Source organism: Barbus barbus (genome assembly GCF_936440315.1).
Source record: "Barbus barbus genome assembly, chromosome: 25".
Classification (NCBI taxonomy): Eukaryota; Metazoa; Chordata; class Actinopteri; order Cypriniformes; family Cyprinidae; genus Barbus; species Barbus barbus.
The window spans coordinates 12299323-12321771 of record NC_136753.1 but is presented as its reverse complement, the minus strand read 5'-3'; the positions used below and the strand labels follow the sequence as shown (position 1 = coordinate 12321771).

General features: G+C 36.7%; 2 protein-coding genes across 4 annotated transcripts; one reads left to right on the top strand and one right to left on the bottom strand.

Moving 5' to 3' along the window:
- The first annotated feature begins 1657 nt into the window (after nucleotides 1-1657).
- LOC306845494 (transcription elongation factor, mitochondrial-like) lies at nucleotides 1658-6334 on the top strand. Of its 2 annotated transcripts, XM_079378339.1 has the most exons (5): nucleotides 1658-1686; nucleotides 3226-3631; nucleotides 4056-4525; nucleotides 4607-4756; nucleotides 5462-6334. In XM_079378339.1, the coding sequence occupies exons 2-5, from the start codon at nucleotides 3535-3537 to the stop codon at nucleotides 5885-5887; spliced, it is 1143 nt and encodes a 380-aa protein (XP_079234465.1). In that variant the 5' UTR covers nucleotides 1658-1686; nucleotides 3226-3534; the 3' UTR covers nucleotides 5888-6334. The 2 variants fall into 2 exon arrangements, with proteins under 2 accessions (XP_079234465.1, XP_079234466.1); XM_079378340.1 differs by lacking the exon at nucleotides 1658-1686 and having other exon boundaries at nucleotides 3507-3631; nucleotides 4135-4525.
- Nucleotides 6335-13354: 7020 nt separating this feature from the next.
- Nucleotides 13355-22343, bottom strand: LOC306844908 (ATPase family AAA domain-containing protein 5-like). Of its 2 annotated transcripts, none has more exons than XM_079377341.1 (14): nucleotides 21624-22331; nucleotides 20745-20895; nucleotides 19895-20288; nucleotides 18240-18328; nucleotides 17973-18118; nucleotides 17715-17868; nucleotides 17356-17520; nucleotides 16998-17056; nucleotides 16698-16791; nucleotides 16562-16626; nucleotides 16180-16365; nucleotides 14706-15502; nucleotides 14452-14601; nucleotides 13355-13593 (listed from the first exon to the last, which is right to left on the bottom strand). In XM_079377341.1, the coding sequence occupies exons 1-14, from the start codon at nucleotides 22167-22169 to the stop codon at nucleotides 13521-13523; spliced, it is 3069 nt and encodes a 1022-aa protein (XP_079233467.1). In that variant the 5' UTR covers nucleotides 22170-22331; the 3' UTR covers nucleotides 13355-13520. The 2 variants fall into 2 exon arrangements, with proteins under 2 accessions (XP_079233467.1, XP_079233466.1); XM_079377340.1 differs by having other exon boundaries at nucleotides 13359-13593; nucleotides 16998-17149; nucleotides 21624-22343.
- Between the last annotated feature and the right edge of the window lie 106 nt (nucleotides 22344-22449).

Here is a 22449-nt window from a genome sequence, read left to right as displayed (position 1 = left end):
CTTTCTGCATGTCAATCACTTACAATGTCACAGCCAGAATCAGAGAGTGCTTTAGACAAACTATTTGGGAGGTCCAACAACAATAGCTTAAAAACGGCTTAAAGAGACTACAAAAGAAGCAAGACGTATGTAAACATCAGTAAAGCTTTCAGTAAAGGAAGCTGAGAGGGGCAAAGTGCATTTGAACAGATGCAAATCATACTTTGTGGTTTGTAGATAGGGAGTGGCTTATGTTAATAAGTGTTTTCTCACACAGAGAAAATGTACATACAAACACAACTTTTCGTGGGTCTTGCTCGGAGTCATAATGTTATTGTTATAAGGTAGTTACAGTATATCATCAGATACCAAAGGTGTTGTACCTCTTCAGACTGAGAAGGTAGTTCCTGGTGATCCACTGATGTCTGACTAAAACGTTTGCTTGCATAACAACTTGAACCATCACTGTCTAAAGATGAACTGGAAACATCCATCGAAACAATGCAGGAATTGTAAATGCCTAAACCATCCTGAGTGTGATACAAAATTCACTCATTATTTCTTAAGATACATTTTTTTGTCATATACTGCATGCAAATTTACAAGTATTAAGCCTTAAACTTATTACCTCAGAGGCCTGATTTGAATTTAGCTCAGCTGAAAGTATATCTTCCGTCTTTTTGATCTCAGCTTTTAACCAATCCAGACGTTTCATTAAATTATCCTGAAGAGCAAGCAGTTGCGGTAAAAGTTAGAAAGTTAGCAAAAGCTCAAAGTTAGCACTCCAGTGGCCTGTTTCATAAAACAAGTTTACCAAATAGGCCAGGTTTATTTCAGTTAGTCTGATGTATTGTCAGTTAATTTGGTTAAAAATAAGTCAGACTAACTGAAATAAGCCTGGCTTATTTGGTAAACTTGTTTTATGAAACAGGCCCCAGATATTTATCTGCCCTGTACTTATGCATGAGTGTGTGATTAACATCAGGGGTGTATTCCAGAAAGCAGGTTATGTGACATACCCGGGTAAGTTTGAGGATAAGTGAACGGATAAACTCGGCTTTCGGTTCCAAAATCGGAGGTTACTTTTAGGGTATGTAAGTAACCATAGTAACTTGCTCTCTGAAGATAACCTGCTCGGAGCAGGTTATGTTCAAGGTTAGTTCACTTCAGTGCTATCAGTGCATGCGTGACACTGAGCAGCCTTCAGTGGGCCTGACAGATAAAGCACAACATTATATAATATTAGATTATATAATATAGCCTTATATATATATATATATATATATATATATATATATATATATATATATATATATATATAAGCGCTAATATAAGTAATAAATAGGTAATATATTATTCTAATATGGTTATTTTATTTATTTTATTGGCATATATAACAGTTATCTGTATAAATTATAAAGCACTATGACCAGGTAATGTTTAATTTATTATATTATATATACTTATTACATTTTATATTATCATCTCACACATGGACTGGCATTTTCTATAATGTATTTCTATAATAAAAATACATATCTGATATGACTTATATTTTTAGTTTGAAACTAATTATATATTAAGTCATATTCTCAAGGATTAAAGATTAAACGTTAAAAAAATTATTACACAACCATCAATTAGGTGGCGATATGCACTGAGCATGTAAACGACCATTGAATAAAAGAAGAAGAAAGAAACAGCATGGTGCGCTGACCAGTAATAGATTATGGATGCATAGTATATAGCTCAGCATCAGCATCCGAGTTAAAGAAAATAAATGTTATTCAGTCGCAAGCATTACGAATAAGTAGTGGGGCATTCAGAACATCCCCTATCCCAGCAATGCAGGTAGAAATGGCAGAGATGCCTCTGGACGTAAGGAGGCTACAATTAAAAATGTCATATTGGTGTACACTAAAGGGACATGATGAGAATCACCCAGTGAAAAAGATCCTAGAAAAATGCTGGGAGTATGGAAAAAGAGAAATTAATAGTTTTGGATGGAATGTAGGAAAAGAAGCCCAGAACATAGGAATAAATAATATAAATATTAGTCCCACAGTGGTAATGCCATCAATACCTCCATGGCTTTTCCCTAAACCAGATGTAGATCTAACATTGCAAGACAAGATGAAAAAAAAGGAAATAATCATAACAAAGGATACAGTTGTGAAGCAGCATCTAAGTCAAGAATATTACAATAGTATTCAAATATTCACGGATGGATCTAAGAGTCCAGATACTGGACATACAGCGGCAGCAGTTTTCATTCCTCACTTTAAATATAGTATTGAAAAAAGAATTACAGATCATGTTTCAGTGTACACCGCAGAAATGATTGGTATTTTAATGGCACTTCAGTGGGTGGAAGACGTTCATCCTATGGATGTAGTGATATGCTCAGATGCATATTCAGCTTTAATGAGTATAAACAGTGGAAAGTCTACATCCAGGCAGGATATTTTGTATGAAATACTTCAAAATCTGTACAGAATATACAGAATAGGAGTAAAAATTTCATTTTTATGGGTTCCAGCACATGTGGGGGTAGAGGGTAATGAGGAGGTTGATCAGATGGCAAAGAGATCTCTGAAACGTAATGTAATAGATATTAATGTATCACTGAGCAAAACTGAAGTTAAAGCAATAATAAAATCTGCTCTAAACAAAATGTGGCAACAGAAATGGGACAAGGAGACAAAAGGTAGACATCTGTATAAAATTCAAAATAAAGTTGGGGTTGAGAGAAGTAAATACGGAAGCAGAAAAGAAGATGCCATAATATCTAGGCTTCGAATAGGGCACACATGCCTTAATTATTCACTGTTTATCATAGGAAAAAGAGTTTCTGAGAATTGTGATAAATGTGGCTTGCCAGAAACAGTTGAACACGTGTTGATTCATTGCATAGAATACAACAGAGAAAGAATCAACTTTATAGAATCATTAAGATACATAGGTATTAATACACTGTCAGTAAATAGCATATTTCAAAACGCACAGAAAGAGACAAGGGTTTATAGTGCTCTAATGAGGTATCTAAGAGAAACAGAATTGCTTAACAGAATATAGTTTATGTATATAGATAGACGTGTTTTTTTTTTTTTTTTTTATATATATAATTAGTTGACTTTTGCTTCACTCGGTTAACGCTTCACACTCCTGTCCAGTTGGTGGCGGTAAATGCACCATTTAGCTGGTTTGCCAACCGCCATAAAACTCCGAAAGAAGAAGAAGAAGAAGCATGGTGCGCTTTTTCTTAGCGTCCGTTTCCATAGTGACTCGTCGATTCGTCGCTCTGTTGAGAATGTCTTGAGTCTTAACCAGGAACATACTCTGTGTGGACGCGTTTTTGGAACCACATTCCTCGAGTAAGCAATGTTTGGGGTTAATCAACCTGAAGTTCAGGGTTTAGCTGTTTTCGGAATCGAAACTGAAAAACCCACGAATCGCTTTATTTTCTTCAGCAAAGCGTCCACTCGTGCTCGGAACCAAAGTCGCACACGCCGTGTTTCCACACGAGCCCTTTACGTCGGACTCTGAGGGCAATGCATGCAATGGGTCCCTTTCATATGTAAGAGAAACGCAGGGCTGTGGCGATCAAACATGTGGATCGCAAAACGCCTCCTGTCCTCCATCTTTCTCAAAGGTAATAAAAATAACACTTGTAAAGATATTAGGTATGAAATTCAATTGGAACTAACCCTTGCGGTGTCAATCTCAAGAACTATGAGCCAGTTATCTTGCAACATCACAGATCTTGTTCGATGTTGGATTAACAGTTGCACTCATTTTTTTGTTTGTTTAATGAAGTTTCTTAGTTGGGACTTAAAAGACTAAGATCTAACTCTATTGACGCTAATAAGAACACAAAAACTTAAACAGAACTGAGCTGAATAATGACACTTGTCTTTTGTGGAGCTGCTTATAGCTGAAATTTGATTGTGGTTTGATGGTTTACTACGACTATAATAAAAATGTGGCTTGACTTGAATTAACGGTAGATATTGTAGTCTTATAATGCATGCATGTTTGTTTGATTATTTTCTGACTAAATCATTGATTGATTACAGGGCATTACAGTCTGTTCTGTCGCCCCCCGAGCTCCTTGCCTGAATATGAGCTAAAATTTTTGCACTGCACCTGTTGCAGAAGGAGCAGGATCATGATCTCTGGGCTTGACACTCTGAATGCATCTGTTTCCTCTGAATTATGCCAAGAAAAGGACAAACCCCTGGACTCATGTTATACAGCAGAGCAGCGTGCTGTCATCCTCCAGCGTCTCAATGTAGCCACAGAGTCAGAACTGGAACAGGTCAAATTGCTACGAGGACGGAAAGCTGTTAACATTGTCAAATACAGAACCGCACATGGACCATTCAACAGTCTGGAGAGTGTCATGAATGTGCCCTTACTGAAACACAAGAGTGCTGTCATAGTCTTTAACTCTATCCTTAATCCAGCTGACAAGAAAGAGAGGAAAAAGGGAAAAGTCCATCTGGCTAAGTTTATAAGACCTGAGGTTGACCGAACTCTGTTGGAGGTGAGGCAAATCTGTCTAAATTGACTAGCTTTTGTGAGTGATGCATTCTTTGCTATGTTTTATTTCTGAATTTTTTTGCAGGATGCAAGCTCTATAGTGTCCATTGTTTGTGGTACTAATAAAATTGCATGGACACACATGGATCGTGCAAGAACCGTCTTAGACTGGCAGCAAGCAGAGTGCAAGAGTTTTATGAAAGGAATGTACATGGCATCCGATTATTTGGAAGATGTGAGTTAATAAATTGTGCTTTTTGACATTCATTTTTTGAGACTCAGCAGTATTGAGGTTTATATTCATATTACAATGTATGCATATTCTTTTAAGAAAGCAAACCAGCAACCCTTGTGGATTGAAGAACTTACAGCAATGTAACGGAAGTAGCGACAGATCCTTTCCTTTGGTACTGTGACACAGATCTGAGTTAAAAGGATTATTGTAAAGAAACGGATGTAGGGCAGTTCTGTGCAATGGTTGTTGATTGGATGGAGGCAGATCTGAATGCAAGCTTGCAGTCGATAGTAAGAAAGGGGCAAATCAAATCATAAAATGATTGAGAGAATTCTGATCGAATATCCAGTTATGACATTTTGATTAAAAATTATTAGGCCAAAACTGTTTAAAAATGAAACACAGATGAATTTTTCACAGTAAGATCGATAACATGCTTTTAGTAAATAGATTTGTGAATTTCTAATTCAAAGCATCGTTCCTCTAAAAATTTTAAATTCTTTAAAAGAAATGATTTACTCCCCGCCCATGCTGTTCCAGATCTGTATGTATTTCTTTATTACGCAGAACAATGGAAGATATTTTGAGGAATGTTTTAGCTGTTTAAGCTCTCCTTGTCAATTGTTGCTGGTTTACCTTCTGTATAGGGCATCTTATTTGATAGTGAATTTGCACTGGAATAACCATATTCTTTGTCAACACTAGATCTCCACTGTTATTTCAAGCTTCCCTCCTACCGACTTTTTTTTGGTGGAGAAGCCAAGCATCTCTCCCCAGAATACTTCTCTTTATCCAGTCTTGGTCCATCTCCGAACAGTAGAGGCCATGCTATTTGCTTTACTTACTCCAGCGAGGGACCCAGGAAGCCCCCCAAAAGTCCTTAACATGATGCGCACAGCTGTCGGCCGCCATTTCAACCTAATAGTGGGAGATTGTCGGACAAGTGGAGCTGAAACAGTGAGGAAGATGATGACGGAGTCTGTGATGAAGCAAGATCCACGTGTTCTTTTTCCTCATGACTTGGTGTTGAAGCACAGAAATTCCTTTCAGATGAGCAGTAGGAACAGAGGGGAAGAGCTATGCGACGCTCTCCTGCAAGCTGTTGCATTTTTCGAACTCCTGCGGGAGTGAATCGCTACTCATTTGTTGGACATTGGAGCTCCTTCTCCCTTCCACTGAGTAAAACTTCATGCAATGCTTTCTCTGAAACAAAGACTATATATTAAAATAAATGTATGTTGCTTGAAACTGACACAGGATTTTATTTTATTTTCTCTAAGTGTTAAACTAGAACCTAGTCAGTGTTGAGGAGAAACACCTACATTTCACTGCTGGTTATACCCTGTATAATTGTGTATGTGACAAATAAAAACTCTTGAATCTTGAATCTTGAAACTTTACAAATGTAAATGTTGAATAAAATCTGCAGTAACATTCTATTATACACATTGTTATAGCAGTGTTAAAGAGGGACAGTTAACCACAAGATGAAAATTCAAATTTTATTTGTCACATACATATGCATACATAGTACGACATGTAGTGAAATGTATTGTACGACTGTCCAACAAATTGTCCAACAAAATTAAGAAAAAAGCTCAAGTTTACAAAAATACAAATAGAAAAAGTACAGTAAACATATATATAGAAATAAACTAACAATAAAATAAAATAACAAATAGATATGAAGAATAAAAATAGAATATGATTCTATATAGATTCTATAAAAAGTAAAGTGTATGTCAGTGATAAAGTGTCCGTGTGCTGTGCAGTGCAGTAAAGTGTATAAGTGAGTAAAAGGAATACAAAAGACAAATGGTATGTAAGTCCCACTCATTTATCCTTACGTGACCTTCTACAAATTAGTGCAGATTGTAATGAATTGTTATTCATTGTTATCATTTGCTCACCCTCAAATTGTTCCTGTATGAGCTTTGTTCTGTTGAATGTCTTGAAGAATGTGGGTAAGCAAATAGTTGCTGGTAGCCATCGACTTAGTATGAAAAAAAAAACTGGAAATCAGTGGCTTCCAGCAACAGCAAGTTTGGTTTCCAGTGTTCTTCAAAATATTTGTGTGCAACAGAAGAAATTCATTCATACGGGTTTGGAATGACTCAAGGGTGAGTAAATGATGACAACATTAATTTTGAGGGAACTATCACTGCCACACTAAAGTTTATACAATATTTAACTGTTTATACAATATTTAAATTATACTCTTCAGAAAAACACCCGACTCAGAAAGACATCAATTCATTTCTCAACAATATCAACCTACCTCAACTTAGTAAACATCAAATAAATACTCTTGAATCTCCGTTAACAGAACATGAATTTTTTAATGCCCTCAAACTTATGCCGAATAATAAAGCACCAGGTCCTGATGGATACCCTGCTGAGTTCTACAAACACTTTTGGTCCATCTTATCACCACTCTTTATCCGAATGACAAATGAATCAAAACAAAAATCAAAACTCCCAGATAATATGAACACAGCTACAATTTCGCTTCTTCTTAAACCCAATAAAGACCCAACACTACCGTCAAGCTATCGTCCAATTTCCCTAATCAATGTAGACATTAAAATCATCGCCAAAGCACTAGCCTATAGATTAGAAAAAGTCACACCATCTATAATACATCCAGACTGGTTTCATTAAAGGTAGACTTGCATCTAACAACACACGTAGACTTTTTAACTTAATGTATTATTCATCAATTCACAAAGCCAAAACCATCATAGTCACTCTTGATGCAGAAAAAGCTTTCGATAGAGTAAACTGGAAATTCCTGTTTTCCGCATTAGAGAGGTTTGGTTTTGGGGAGTCGTTCATTAATTGGATTAAAATTCGATATACATCACCTTTAGCCACCGTCATCACCAATGGACTAACATCACGTAGCTTCACACTGCACCGCGGGACTAGACAAGGATGCCCACTCTCCCCCTCACTTTTTACCATTTTCATTGAACCATTAGCAGCAGCCATCCGTCAAAACAGCAACATAAAAGGTATTCAAACACTAAATATACACCACAAAATAAGTCTTTACGCTGATGATATATTATTATATTTACAAGATCCTCCATCATCATTACAAGAAACGATTAAACTCATTGACTCTTTTTCAAATATCTCTGAATACTCAATCAACTGGAGTAAATCTGCTATACTTTCATTACATTCCACTAGTTTGGATGTGACATCCCATACATCACCAATTCCTCTGTGCACCGATCATATCAAATATCTAGGTATTAATGTTTCCCCCAGGCTGTCAGAGCTGTTTGGACTCAACTACACTCCACTACTTAAAACAATAGACGAGGATCTTCAACGCTGGATGAACCTACCACTATCTATTATGGGCAGAATATCAACAATTAAAATGACTATACTCCCTAAATGAAACTATTTATTTACAATGACACCAACACAACCCACCCTTTCCTGGTTTAAATCACTAGATTCAATAATTACCAAATTTTACTGGAAAAACAAGACCCCAAGAATCAAATTGACCACCCTACAGAAACAGAGAACACAAGGAAGACTGGAAGCACCACATTTTTACCACTACTTTCTGGCCAATCCGCTCCAAAATATACACAAATGGATTCAACCTAACTCATCAGAAAGCACATGGCTAGATGTTGAACAAACAATTTGTAAGGACATTAATACTTCAGATTTACCCTTCTACAATCAGACAATCGAAAAGCATCACTGTTTTAAAATGCCGACAATAGCAGCAGCTCTGACAGCCTGGTGGAAATTCCATCAAATCACAAACTCTCCTCTTGCACCATCTAAATACACCCCAATTTGGAATAACCCAGATTTTACAGCTAACAAGAAGCCACTCAATTTACGCACATGGGCAGAAAAGGGAATCACACACCTTCAGCATATCTTTCATAATAATAACCTGGCACCATTCTCCCACTTGGTTCAGAGATACGGCATTGGGAGCAATTGTTTTTTGGAATACTCACAAATCAAATCATCAATTCAATCAAAAATTTACACTAGGACAATAAATCTAGACCTCCCCCTCCCAATATCAGCGCTATTAAATATTTCTTCTTCTAAAAAACTACTCTCCAAAATATACAAAATTATATCAAAATCGGACAATACATTAGGTATACCAAATGTTAAATGGGAATCAGATTTATCTATTGCCCCCGATGCCACTTTCTGGACACAAATCTGCAAAAACATTTACTTCATGACGAAAAATGCCAATCTTCAACTTATACAATATAAAGTACTTCATAGATTTCACCTTACTGGACGAAAATTATTTAAAATGGGTTTTACTTCAGAAACATGCTCACACTGTATACAAAACACCCCAGACACCTATCTTCACGCCTTGTGGCATTGCACCCCAGTTAAAGAATTTTGGGAAAATGTTACTGAGTCACTATCCAACCATATGGGATGTCACATCCCATTGTCTCCTTCCCTCTGTATTAGGTGACACATCCATAACCAACTCAAACGATACAGATAGTAAATTACTCTTAGTAGCTCTAACTATCGCCAAGAAAACTATCCTCATGAACTGGAAATCAAGGAATAGCATACACATTTCATCTTGGAAAAACTTAATAACAGACTACATCTCCATGGAAAACCTATCAACTTCCACTCAAAATAATACAACAGAATTTAACCCCTCTTTGTTATCTCTCATAAACTTCCATCAATCATGAATCCGTTGACCCTCTCTGTCTGAAGCCACCCTCAACAACACACCATTCATCAATATCTACATAAGATTTTGGGGGAGGGGGGTTAGGAAGAGGTAGCAACAAAGGCTAATATCAAACTAAATCAAAAACTTAAAATATTTTTCTATTATTAATATTATTATTATTTATTTTTTTATCTTTCTCTATCCTTTCTTACGGTCGCTTTCTGCTCTCTGTACTTTTTTTTTTTTCTTCTCTCTTTTCTTTTCTCTATCTCTTTTCACGCCTCTGGGCCTCGGTTGGCTATGGCCCTGTGTGGTTGGGTTTAGTGGTTGGTGGGTGTGCTGTGGGGCCGGGGGCCTTGTATCTCCAACCTGTACCAGCTTTGGCCTGGTTTTCTTGCCTCTGGCAGGTTCAGCACTACATGCCTTGTTTCTTTTAATGCATCACTAGACGGTATACATACATCTATTTTAAAACAAGCAAGGGAAGAGGAGAGAGGAGGAAGGAGAAGAGGGGAAGGGAAAAAGAAAAAAAAGGGGAAAAAGAGAAAAACAAAAAAAATGCATACATGTATATCAGACACACACAGGCTAAGTGGGACGTGAGCATGGGGGCCTGGGCTTTGCACTGGGCTGGCTCCACACTGCACGTCACACTTTTTTAATGCATCATACACTTAACAATACATATACAGTACATATGTGAGGTAAACATGGCATGTGAGTGGCGGCCGGGGCTGAGACTTTGGTCCTTGTGCCCTGCAGCTCCTCTCCTAGATGGCTCGTCCTGGGCCTAAACTATGCCTTGCCCACGGAGGGCCCAGAGGCAGCCTTACAATATCTTACTCTTTTTAGCTTTATTATTATTATTATTATCTCTCTACTATTATTATTATTATTACTATTTTGTCCTCTTTCTAATCCTCCAACTTTCCCCACATTTATTTATTTTTTAAATTAATTACTATCCTCTAATTTTTGTTATTAATGTTACTCTGCAGGGTTGGTGATGGCGCAGTGGATAAGACACATGCCTTTGGTGTGAGAGACCCGGGTTCGAATCCACTGTGAGACACCAATGTGTCCCTGAGCAAGACACTTAACCCTTAGTTGCTCCAGAGGCGTGCGACCTCTGACATATATAGCAATTGTAAGTCGCTTTGGATAAAAGCGTCAGCTAAATGAATAAATGTATTATTATTATCATTACTGTTGTGCTTTCTTGTTTTTTTTTTTGATTAATTTAATTTTTTATTATTTTGTTTAGTTATACTTCCAAACCCAACACCCAGTCACACACACACACACACACACACACACACACACACACACACACACACACACACACACACACACACACACACACTCATACTCACACAAACCATGTTGGCTGTCATGTATGTTTTGTTGACCCTGGTTACTCTGTATCTGATTTGTCACCTGTAAATAGCATGTTATTTGCATAATAAAAAATAAAATAAAAAAAACTGTTGGTCCTTGCTGCACTTCTCTATCAGTTAATTATAGTGGTTCCCAGTCCTGGACCTGGATACCCCCAACTCTGCACATTTTGTATGTCTCCCTAATAAAACACTCCTGGTTCAATGCATCAACTTCAAGACCTGAAATGGTTGTGTCAGATGAGAGAGACATCCAAAATGTGTACTGTTAGGGATACTCCAGGACAAAATAATGCGAACACCCATTATTATAGGGGTAAATATTGTGTACAGTGAAAAAAAGATAATGCTGTGATTATCTTTTCGTTGTTTATATTCTCTAAGTTGTATACAAATGTAGTATACATTTTGCAAGTATCATTATAAGTATCACTTGGGTGAACTGTCCCTTTAAGGAGAACTGACAGTTGGTTAAAAATAACTGAATAAGTGGTCTAAGAAAATTAAAGTAAAATTAGAGAAAAGTTCTAGTCTTATTTGTTCACAGATGACACTTGGATTGACATTTCACGCTTTACATATTACCCTTGAGAGATATTATCAGGTGTTAGCTTTCACTGTTATGCTGATGATACTATATTTCTTCAAGGCCTGGTGAAACACACCAAATTGAGAAAATAACAGAATGCATAGTCGATATAAAAAACTGGATGACGTGTAACTTCTTGCTGCTAAATTCTGAAAAAAAAAAGGTGTTAATTATCGGACAATAAAACCCCCACATGTAATAACCTAGAACACAATCTAACACTTGACGGCTGCTCTGTCATTTCTTCTTCATCAGTTAGGAACCTAGGTGTGCTGTTTGATAGCAATCTTTCATTTGAAAGCCATGTGTCTAGCATCTGTAAAACTGCGTTTTTCCATCTCAAAAACATATCTAAATTGCAACCTATGTTCTCAAGGTCAAATGCAGAAATGCTAATTCATGCGTTTATGACCTCAAGGTTAGACTATTGTAATGCTTTACTGGGTGATTGTTCTGCATGCTTGATCAACAAATTACAGTTGGTCCAAAATGCAGCAGCTAGAGTTCTTACTAGAACCAGGAAGTATGACCATATTAGCCCGGTTCTGTCTCCCTATCAAACATGGTATAGATTTTAAAATATTGTTAATTACTTATAAAGCCCTGAATGGCTTAGCTCCTCAGTACTTGAGCGAGCTCTTATCACATTATAGTCCTCCACGTCTGCTGCGTTCCCAAAACTTATGTTGGGGCTTTGCAGCAAGCTTCAGTTGCCTGTATTTGAACTGACGGCACTCTGCTGCGGGACTCTAAACACCGTCGAGCCGCTCTTGACAGTCGCGGCACGGTCTCGTGTTGTTTCCACCAGCACGGCAATTTTTTTCATCACTAATTGATGAATGTCTAAAATATAAAAAATAAGGAGAAGCCTAAAACAGGCCCGAGGCCCGGCCCGCCTCTGAACTATGACGTGAAAATTGTCCCGAAGCCCGGCCCTAAAGGCCTAAAAAAGTCGGGGCCGGGATGAAATGAAGGGCTCTAACGTTCCCCTCGGTAGAAATCACGTTTCCCCCTCGGGCCCCCCGATAAGATAAGCCGTTTGCACAATCTGACATGGCTGGGATTGGAATTGAACTGCGGGTTTCGTCTGGCCAGAGGAGAACTGGCCCCCCGACTGAGCCTGGTTTCTCCCAAGGTTTTTTTCTCCATTCTGTCACAGAGGGAGTTTTGGTTCCTTGCCACTGTCGCCTCTGGCTTGCTCAGTTGGGGACACTTAATTTCTATCAATTATCGTCAATTTGATTTCACAGATACTATTTAAACAAAACTGAGCTAGACAATGACATCTCTGAATTCAATGATGAAATCCTTTAACTGAAAATTGAGTGTTTAATCTTATTTTTATACATTACTGACACTCTATCCTCCAATTCGATACTGAACAATCTGTATTGTTAAAAGCCCTATATAAATAAAGGTGACTTGACTTGACATTTTGTGTCTAATACAGTGAAGTTCAAACATTTTTAAACTACATTACGTTGCATTTAGTCATTTAGCAGACGCCTTGATCCAAAGAGGACAATAGAAGCAATCAAAATCAACAAAAGAGCAATGAGATGCAAGTGCTATAACAAGTCTCAGTTAGCTTAACGCAGTACACGTTGCAAGTTTTTTTATTATTATTATATAATAAAAAGAAAACAGATAGAATATAAAAAGATTAGAGCAAGCTAGTGATAGAGGCCTTTTTTGCTTTTGTTAACTATAATAAATAAATAGAATACAAAAAGATTAGAAATGCTAGTGTTAGTTGAATGAAAGTTAAATTAAATGATTTTTAGTGAAACTAAACTTAAGTGTCTTTTTGGTGCCACTGTATACAGATAGTATGAGTGCTACTGAAATACTTAACGAGAATGTCATTATGCCCATTTAAGGCAATGGTGAAAATTCCCACTGCTAATTAGAAAAATATATTTTTTCTTTATTTTGCCAAGAATAAATGATCGATCAGACACATATATCTGTGACTCTACAATCTACAAACACAAGTCACACTCATGTCACAATACAGTAAACAGTTTAGAAGTCATGGAGGATTTTCAAAAGCAGTATGTCAATCACACATCAAGGGAAATCCAAGGCCATGAATTCCAGCAAGCTTCTGGGCAGGTGAAGGCTTGAGAGGTAGTGTGAATGTCTGAAAAGTGAGAAAAAAAAAAAAAGAGCATAAAAAAAAAAAAAAGTTTTTAAATCACATAAATTGTTATGAACACAAGCGCGCTCACACACACAGGTGTACACTCAAGCATTCACATTGGTGTAAAAACGGGTGCTCACAGACACACATTGTTCTGATCTGCTGTTGCTTCAAAACTTATTTTGTAATATTAGTTATGCGTGTTGCTCAATAACATTTAACATTTAGAATTTATTGTGATTCATACAGATGTTGGTTGTTGCTGCAGTTTCTCTGATGTTGTGTCTTCTGTTGTGTCTTCTGTTGTTTTCTCTTTTTGTCAGCAGGTATCGAAGCAAATTGTCTGTTTTTTTTTTTGTTTTGTTTTTTCCTCTCTCTCTCTATCCCCCATTCTCTTTTTTTTCCTCTCTCTCTCTCCCCCTTCTCTGTTGACTTTATCCACAATTTTTTTTTTTTTTTTTTTTTTTATTATTATTATTTTTATTATTATCATTATAATTATAATTTTTTTATTATTATTATTATTATTTTTTTTTTTTTTCTCTCTCTTGTTTTCTCTGTCCCCTGGTCTTGTCGGTCATAGTATGGTTAAATAAAAGGGTATATAAAATTTAATTAATTAATTAATAAAAAAAAAATTATATAAAAAAAAAAAAAAAAAAAAAGGCTGTGAATGATGATAGCATAACTACACATACGTACTGTCATGTGTTATCTGTGTTACTGACAGGCAAAAAAAAAAAAAAAAAAAAAAAAAAAAGAAGAAAAAAAAAAAAAAATCACATAAATTGAACAAATATCAAAGAATTACTATATATACATTTTTCATGACGCATTAGAAGTTTCCTTTCAAAATACCTTACGGAGCGCTGTTCTTTAACTTTCTCAGCTCTGCAGATTGAGCGCATAGTGGGCAGGTAGTCCATGGAAAGAACATGTTTATTACTATAACAGAACTTTTTGCTGGAGATCAGATTGGATACAATCTCATTGCGCTTCTGGACACCACTATAAAATAAGTCAAAATACAACAAAAAATGAGTGTGCACATAATATACGCACAGATGAATTTAAAGCTTCATGTAAACTTAACATTTATTTAAAATGCACACCTAGGTTCACAGAATTTGCATCGACACATTTGGAAGGTTTTTTTGTCAGATGGCAGAGACAGGGCACAAATCATTTGTTCCCATTTCTCTGAAGACAACACCTTCCTCAGTCTTGCGGCTTCCGTCCAGATCCTAGAGAGTTCAGTCCTACACTGATGGAAACCCAAACCTTCTACAATGGCCAATATCTGTGATGGATTCTCAAAACATTGTCCGATCTGCTCCTCTCTTGGTAAGTCCAATAAGCCATCCTTCAATGTGGCGCCCATCCAACCAAGAGTTTCTGACTTACAAAGTCCAGTTCCTCTGAGAGATCGTCTTTGCAAATAAGCATCCAGAAAAGACATGTTTTCAAAAAACTTTGCAATGCACACCATGTGCTGAAAAACCAGAAGGAGTGATTCATCTTGTCCATGGATATCGGTTTCAGAAGCCAAATGTTTTGAAGGGACTGAGGATTTATAAGATGCATCCAAAGAGAAAAGTTTGAGATGTGGGGTCGAATGTGGGTAAGAAAAAGTTTTTGGCTCATAAGATGACAAATGTTTTTTTCTTCTGCATGTAGAGAGCCTGTCTGGTCTAACCTTGTGTACATTTGTGGAGGTCTGTAACATCAAGCCTTTGACTGGCTTTTCTCCTTTCGTCTTCAGATTTATTGACTGTTGCTGATAAGAGGATTGAGATGAGAAATGTGGAGAAAAGAGACTTTCGATGTTAGAGTACAGTAGACCTGCTCCCATTTTCTCTGCCAGGATCTCCAGATGCCTGCTGTTTTCCAGCTCAGTCCAGGATCCACACTGTAATTTAAAACAGATTACATGCATAAATTTCTGCTTATTAATCCGTGCAAGTGGTTTACTAGTTCTGTGAGACAATCAGCATGAAGTGTTGTCCACTTTGATGCTTATTCATGTTAAGATCCATCCACTTAAAGGGGTATAGTTCACAATTCACTCACCCTCATTTTATCACATATATGTGACTTACTTTCTTCAGATGGATTATTAGAAAAATAATCTTGAGTCCAAATAATACAAGTAAATAGGTTCTGAAATTTTGATTCTTCAAAAACTTCTGAAGCAAAGCAGTAGTTGTGTGTAAAGAAAATACTAATATTTTATGTTTTTTTTTTCTTAAACTATAAACCATCGCTTCTAGCCAATTGGTCTAAATGCGTTCATTAGAGGGTCAAGTCTGCTTCGTGTAAACCTAAACACATTGTGAAGCTCGTGCAAGATGTGACAGAAATATCACATGGACTCACAGAGATTATAGGATTATATTTCTAAAAATCTTTGTGAAGGAAAGTCACACATCTGGGATAGAGGACAGGTGAAGTGACCAACCACAGTTCAATTTGTGGGTAAGTATTTTAAACTGATAATGCCATAATAATACACCAAGTCTTTTACACTTCAGTGAAAACTTAGTATAGTAGTAAATGCTTAAGTAAATAAATATAAATCAGGCTCACTTTAAGTATGTTCTTGAGAATTTGTAGTTCTGTGCTCCCTCCACCACTACAGACCCAGAGCTGAAGCTGGAGAATACTCTGTCTGATATCCCCCTTATTCTGACACAGCAGAAAGGCCACGTCCTCTGGATCAGTCCTCATGTTCTCCACCACACACAAACACTGCAGATAGCTCCTGATGGTTTCCTAAGTTTAAAATGATACATAATATCATTACAGTTATCCGAAATAACAACAATGCCATCAGATAACAGCTACTTTAAACAATGCACAACAATTGTGGCATAAAAAGTTGAACAGTAGTTTTCCATATAGGCCTAAGTGGCATAAAAAGGTGTAAAATAATATCTGCTTTCGAATATTGTTTTTTTTTTTTTCTTACCAGTGAAGGAGTTTGGAAATGGATTTCATCAAAACGCCCCTTAAGTCTTCCACTAAATGATGGGTCTGTGAAGAAGAAACATTTTAACAAACAAATAAATGCTTGAGTGCATTTTATGCAGTAAAGCATTGCTCACCATTGGTTGTCAGAATTATTGGTCTTTTGGTTGTGCTCATGAAAGTCTTAATAGCTGCAAGAAATCCAACATCTTCAGGGAAAATGACATCAACCTGGGGGACACATTTAACATTGGCAGCACATTAAAAACTTGTGTCAACAAGTAAAAAGGAGTTTAAATCAGCAAAACCAGTTTTTATACTAATAGACAATTAATTTATTCATTAATTCTGATGTTTTTATAATCATTTAACACAGCAAAGATACAAATCATGAAGTCTTATGTAATCTGTTTCAGCATCCCTATTATCACTCTTACCTCCTCAAATAGTATAAGTGACATGGGGACTGTTTGGCTCTGTCCAAGTGAAGTAGGACCTTTAGAAGGACACGTTGATTTTTGATCACCTTGTCTATTGTCATTAAAACCAGACACTGATCTCTGAAGCCCATCGGGTTTCAGTTTGCCAGCTGTTGTAATTACATTTGTGATGAATAAACATCATATTTATACTATCCTGTACATGCTATTATTTTTTCAGACATTATACAAATGTTTACTTATTTTACCCAGACAAAGCAGAGACATCTATTAAATGCTGTAGTGAACCAGGCCCTTCGTTGTTAATTCAAGTACATTTTTGAAGTTATTATAAAACTAGTTCTAGTGCACTTACCGTGTATATAATGTTCAGGACCATCAGAGGTTTTACCTACAGACGTTTTGCTACTCAACTTGAAAAAGCGAGTGAGTTTTACTGGCTGTGGTTTAGTGCTTAGACGAGAAATGCTAGGAGAACGTGAAGTTTTCCTTAGATGATGATTCATATGGCCTTCCTTGCCTGTGGAAAAAATATACAGTCAATGTTTTCAAAATGATTCAGATTCAATACACAAAATAAAACTATCATTTTATCCATTTTTACTGATGTTTAATGCATGCGAGAATCCATGAGACTCCATTTAGTTTTCACCTGTGCAAAACAACGTCAACTAAACAAGAATTAATATCGTATAATCGAAGAAGTTCACTCACAAGGTGGATCAGGTTTGATTTTGCTTTGGTTAATTATTTCAGATTTGAGGGTTTTCATTTTCTGAATGTCCACCTGATGAGATTGAGTTGCTTCTGTGAGCTGGGAGAGAATGAGACGACCACAGCGCAGGACTGAGCTATTCACCTCAAACACCTGTGAGACCATACAATTAAGGCTGGTTTAACAGACAGTCAGGATTTTGCTTATTGTAATATTTGTAACAGCATTGATATAAAGAGAACACATTGCACCGAGACCTTGAATCCCAGCTCTTGTGCACAGGCATACACAGCAGCCGTTTTGCCCACTCCTGATGGACCAATCATGAGCACTGTGTTACACAGCTCCTGTTCATGGTCTATGGATACAGTATCACCTTCAAAATCACCACAGTCCCATGACTCTACAGGTAAAGGGATTTTATACACCCATTTCTCAGTTTCAGGAATTAAAGAAAAAAATACAGATGACACATGTTATATCATATATTATTACAATAACTGCATGTGTTCTATGTTCATTACCACTACTATTTTCTATCTTCATCCTCCTTTCTTCTTGTCGTCTTCTCCTCTCCTCAGTGTCTGCTCTTATTTTCCATTCTTTCAACCAGCTGCCATTGGAGAAATGAACTAAATGAGATACACTTCCGTATGTCAATACTGTCTAGTATATGAATAATCGGCCATTATTATTGTGTGTAAAATACTTAATAGGGGCCTTAAAGATTGTCTGTTGTCTACAATATTTTTTGTGTGTTTATATAAAATAAGTAACTAGTCACCTTTATTTATACAGTGCTGCTTGAAAGTTTGTGAACCCCTTGCAGAATCTGTGAAAATGTAATTTTAACTAAATAAGAGAGATCATGCATGTTAATGCATGTTTTTTATTTAGTACTGTCCTGAGTAAGATATTTTACATCAAATATGTTTACATTTATCCACAAGATAAAAAAAAAATAGATGAAATGATTAAAATAACCCCATTCAGAAGTTTGGGAACCCTTGGTTCTTAATACTGTGTGTGGCTACCTGGATGATCTACGATGGGTTTTTTTTGTTTTGTTTTGGTGATGGTTGTTCATCGTGTTTCCTTTTGGAACATCAGTAAATGTTTGAACCTTTTTTAATAGTTGTGTTTGAGTCCCTCAATTGTCCTCAGAGTGAAAAGATGGATCTCAAAATCATACAGTCACTGCTGGAAAGGGTTCAAATATGCAAAAGATGCTGGAAAACTGAAGATTCCACAGGACCTGGAGGATTTTTCTGAAGAACAGTGCTCAGATTAACTGTTCAGAACAAACAAGGGACTCATGAACAACCGTCACCAAACAAAAAAAAACAGTCGTGGATCATCCAGGTAACCACACACAGTATTAAGAACCAAGGGTTCCCAAACTTTTGAATGGGGTTATTTTAATAATTTCAGCTATTTTATTTTTATTTTTTTGTCTTGTGGACTAAATGTAAACATCTTTTATGTAAAATATCTAACTCAGGACAGTACTAAAAAAACAACAACATGCATTTTGTATGATCTCTCTTATTTTGTTAAAATTACTCACATTTTCACAGATTCTGAAAGGGGTTCACAAACATTCAAGCAGCACTGTATAGCGTTTTACACAATACAGATTGTGTCAAAGCAGAAATTTGAGGAACATTTAAGAATTCCATAAGTTTTGAGAGCTGGATGTACTTAATAGATTACATTATTTTTAACCAATTAATTTTTCATTAATCTTCAAGGCATTTACTTAATAATGATCAAGAATGATTTTTAGTATAATTTAGTATTTTCTATATTTTTTCCCCCCTGAATTTCACTGAAGGCCACTAGTGGGACCCAGCCCCCTGGTTAAGAACCGCTGTTTTAGAATACTCTAGAACAGGGCTGTCCAAACTCGGTCCTGGAGGGCCGGTGTCCTGCAGAGTTTAGCGCCAACTTGCTTCAACACACGTGCATGGAAGCTTCTAGTATGCTTAGTAAGATCTTGATTAGCTGCTTCAGGTGTGTTTGATTAGGGCTGGAGCTAAACTCTGCAGGACACCGGCCCTCCAGGACCGAGTTTGGCCAGCCCTGCTCTAGAATGTCTAGAATAAACATGTTAATGGGTTAACAATCCCCTCAATTACCAGCTTATACAACAACCATCATTAATGCAATGACATTTCACCTGTGTAGTTGCTCTACAGATGCAGAGTTGCCAATGACTTCACTAGACTGTTGAGGCTGATATTTATCTGTCCACAGAACATCCTCTCTTCGTAGATGACCAGGCCATGGGTCCTGATGAACAGATTCATTTTGCACTGGTTCCGTGACTACAGCACAGAATGTAGTTTGTTGTTGTCTACGTTTTGTTCGGCTCAGTCTGTTTCTGTACTTTGCATGAGAGGGGGCCAAATCATCTGAAAATTGTTCAAAATCCAACTTCTCGGCAGAAACACAGCCTTTGTTTGTCCTGTGACGTTTGTATGTCCTGCCACACGTCTGCTCCTCCAACTCTTGTTTTCTCTTTCTCTGGACAGAAGCTGAAGTATGCTTGGAATCATCAGTTTCATCTGCTTCTGAAAATTAATGGTAGACTAAGAATTCCAACACGGACAAAAATACTTTCACAAAATATATTAAGTATATTATAGTAAAATCATGTCAGATCTTTTTATACCTTTAATGTAATATTGAACAATTCATGTAACAAACATATAGACAATTTTAAGGTAATTTTTTTTTTAAATTACCTATATGCCCACCCTTTTGTTTGAACTCTAACTCTTACTGAAAAGTAATCATAATCCTCTGGTAATTTTTTTTTTTAAGTAATTCTGATTAACCCTGAATAACAATCAGCTATTTCAATAAGATTTTTTTAGCACCTGCTTGGTCACATTTTATTGGCTTGGATTTTCTATACCCAGGGTAAATACAACATAGATAGCTACATCTGTTACCTCCTCTTTTAAATATTGAGAGGTTAAGTTGAGAACAGTTGTTTGTTCTTAAAAACTTGTTTATTTTCCTACCCAAAGCAGAAATATCTTCCTTAGGTGCAGTTCTCTTCCTCAGGAGAAGAGTGAAGAACCTGTGGACAGGAAACTGCAAATCTAGTATCTGAATCTCTTCCAGCAACTCACTGCTTTTTTCATTGCCCAATTCATTTCTCCATCCAGATTTCTGAGGGAAAAAAAGACAAAAGACTGAGCAAATTAATTATTCTGCTGTATCATACATGTATGTTGTTTTGCATACTACACTGTTGAATTATTTTGATATAAATGTCAAGAAGGTGAACCTTACCACCTAACCCAGTGGTTCTCAACCTTTTTGACTCAAAGGCAAAGTTGTACAACAAATGTATTATATTAAATTAATCAACCACAATTCATCTCGGTATTCTACAAGTTGTGCTCTGTATTTCAGAACTGTATATTCCTCAACAAAAACAACAGATATTAAGGGAAAACAAAAAAGAAATATGATTTGATTTCCTTTTACATTTCATTAAGTGTTTATTTATTTTTAATTTAAACTATTTTAATACATTAATAAATCATTTTAATAATTAGATATAAAGTCATCCTGCAGCCCCCTTGGAAGTTCGAGGCCCCTAGAGGACCCCGGCCCCCTGGTTGAGAACTGCTGACCTAACACAAATGCCATCTAACGTTATCTGATTAACATGGGTGACTGACAAGTAATTTACTTAAAAGTCACTTTAAAACTGCATTTAAAACTATTTCAACATTGAAAGCTTGTATATATTTTTCTGACAATAATAAAAAAAAGCTACACTGAAAATTATGAATATATATATATATATACACACACACACACACACACACACACACACAGTACTTGATTCTTGCCTCTTACATCAGCAAAACAGATTTAAGCAAACCCACCATTTCTCTGAGGGTTCTGACATTGGTTGGTTCTCTGCAGATGTGCTGAGCAGCCGGATGAGTGATGGGAGCCAGGGCTTGGCCAGCACCATGTTTAGTGCTCTCTGGGATTTGTCCAGTGTTAACCTCCGGCTGATTCATCAAAAGGTCCTTGTCACTGGTGTTTATTCGTAAACCGCTGGACAACACCTCTTTATCAGCTCTAAAATGACAATCAATGTCTTCTAAGCTTTTGTCACCTGAGCCACGTTCTCTCTCTGCAGTAATGGGGACGACCTGCAAACTCATATTGCTGCTCATCCTCTTTAATGTCAGTTTACTGCGTTTCATATATCCCTCGCTTTGCATTTGAGAAACCTTTTGCACCGTTTGAGAATGGTGTCCTTCCTTCCTCACGCTTTCTGTGGGAAGATCTGGTGATGTAACGGAAGAAGTCTTGATTCTAGTATGCCGAGGTTGAAAGAATGGCGTCTCCATTTGGCCATAAATTAGATATAATCCATTTCGAAAATAAACACTGCAGCAAATAGCAGTCAGCAGTGCCATCTTGAAATACCATTGTTGCCGTTTCTGGCTTTTGACAATGTTATAGCCCTACATTAACGAAGACTACAGTACGCGTTTTGTGCCTTATAACACTTTTTAATTCACTGGATTGATCAAGATTTGTAGTATAAATCTAATGTTAAATCTCGCGCCTAACAGAAGGGCGCTTGCGCTGAGTCGCCTCATCCAATAAGATTCCTTCTCACGTATGACGTTCACTCCGCCCATTGGATATGATTGTTGCGAGAGCGTGGCTTCTAGCTTTACGCCCGTAGAAACC

Coding starts and splice junctions, on each gene's coding strand:
- LOC306845494 (XM_079378339.1), top strand. CDS start 3,535: ATGCAATGGGTCCCTTTCATATGTAAGAGAAACGCAGGGCTGTGGCGA. Junction 3,632..4,055: donor GTCCTCCATCTTTCTCAAAG/GTAATAAAAATA, acceptor GATTGATTACAG/GGCATTACAGTCTGTTCTGT. Junction 4,526..4,606: donor TTGACCGAACTCTGTTGGAG/GTGAGGCAAATC, acceptor ATTTTTTTGCAG/GATGCAAGCTCTATAGTGTC.
- LOC306844908 (XM_079377340.1), bottom strand. CDS start 22,169: ATGGCACTGCTGACTGCTATTTGCTGCAGTGTTTATTTTCGAAATGGA. Junction 17,150..17,355: donor TCCTGAACATTATATACACG/GTAAGTGCACTA, acceptor TAATTACAACAG/CTGGCAAACTGAAACCCGAT. Junction 16,627..16,697: donor AATAATTCTGACAACCAATG/GTGAGCAATGCT, acceptor TCTTCTTCACAG/ACCCATCATTTAGTGGAAGA.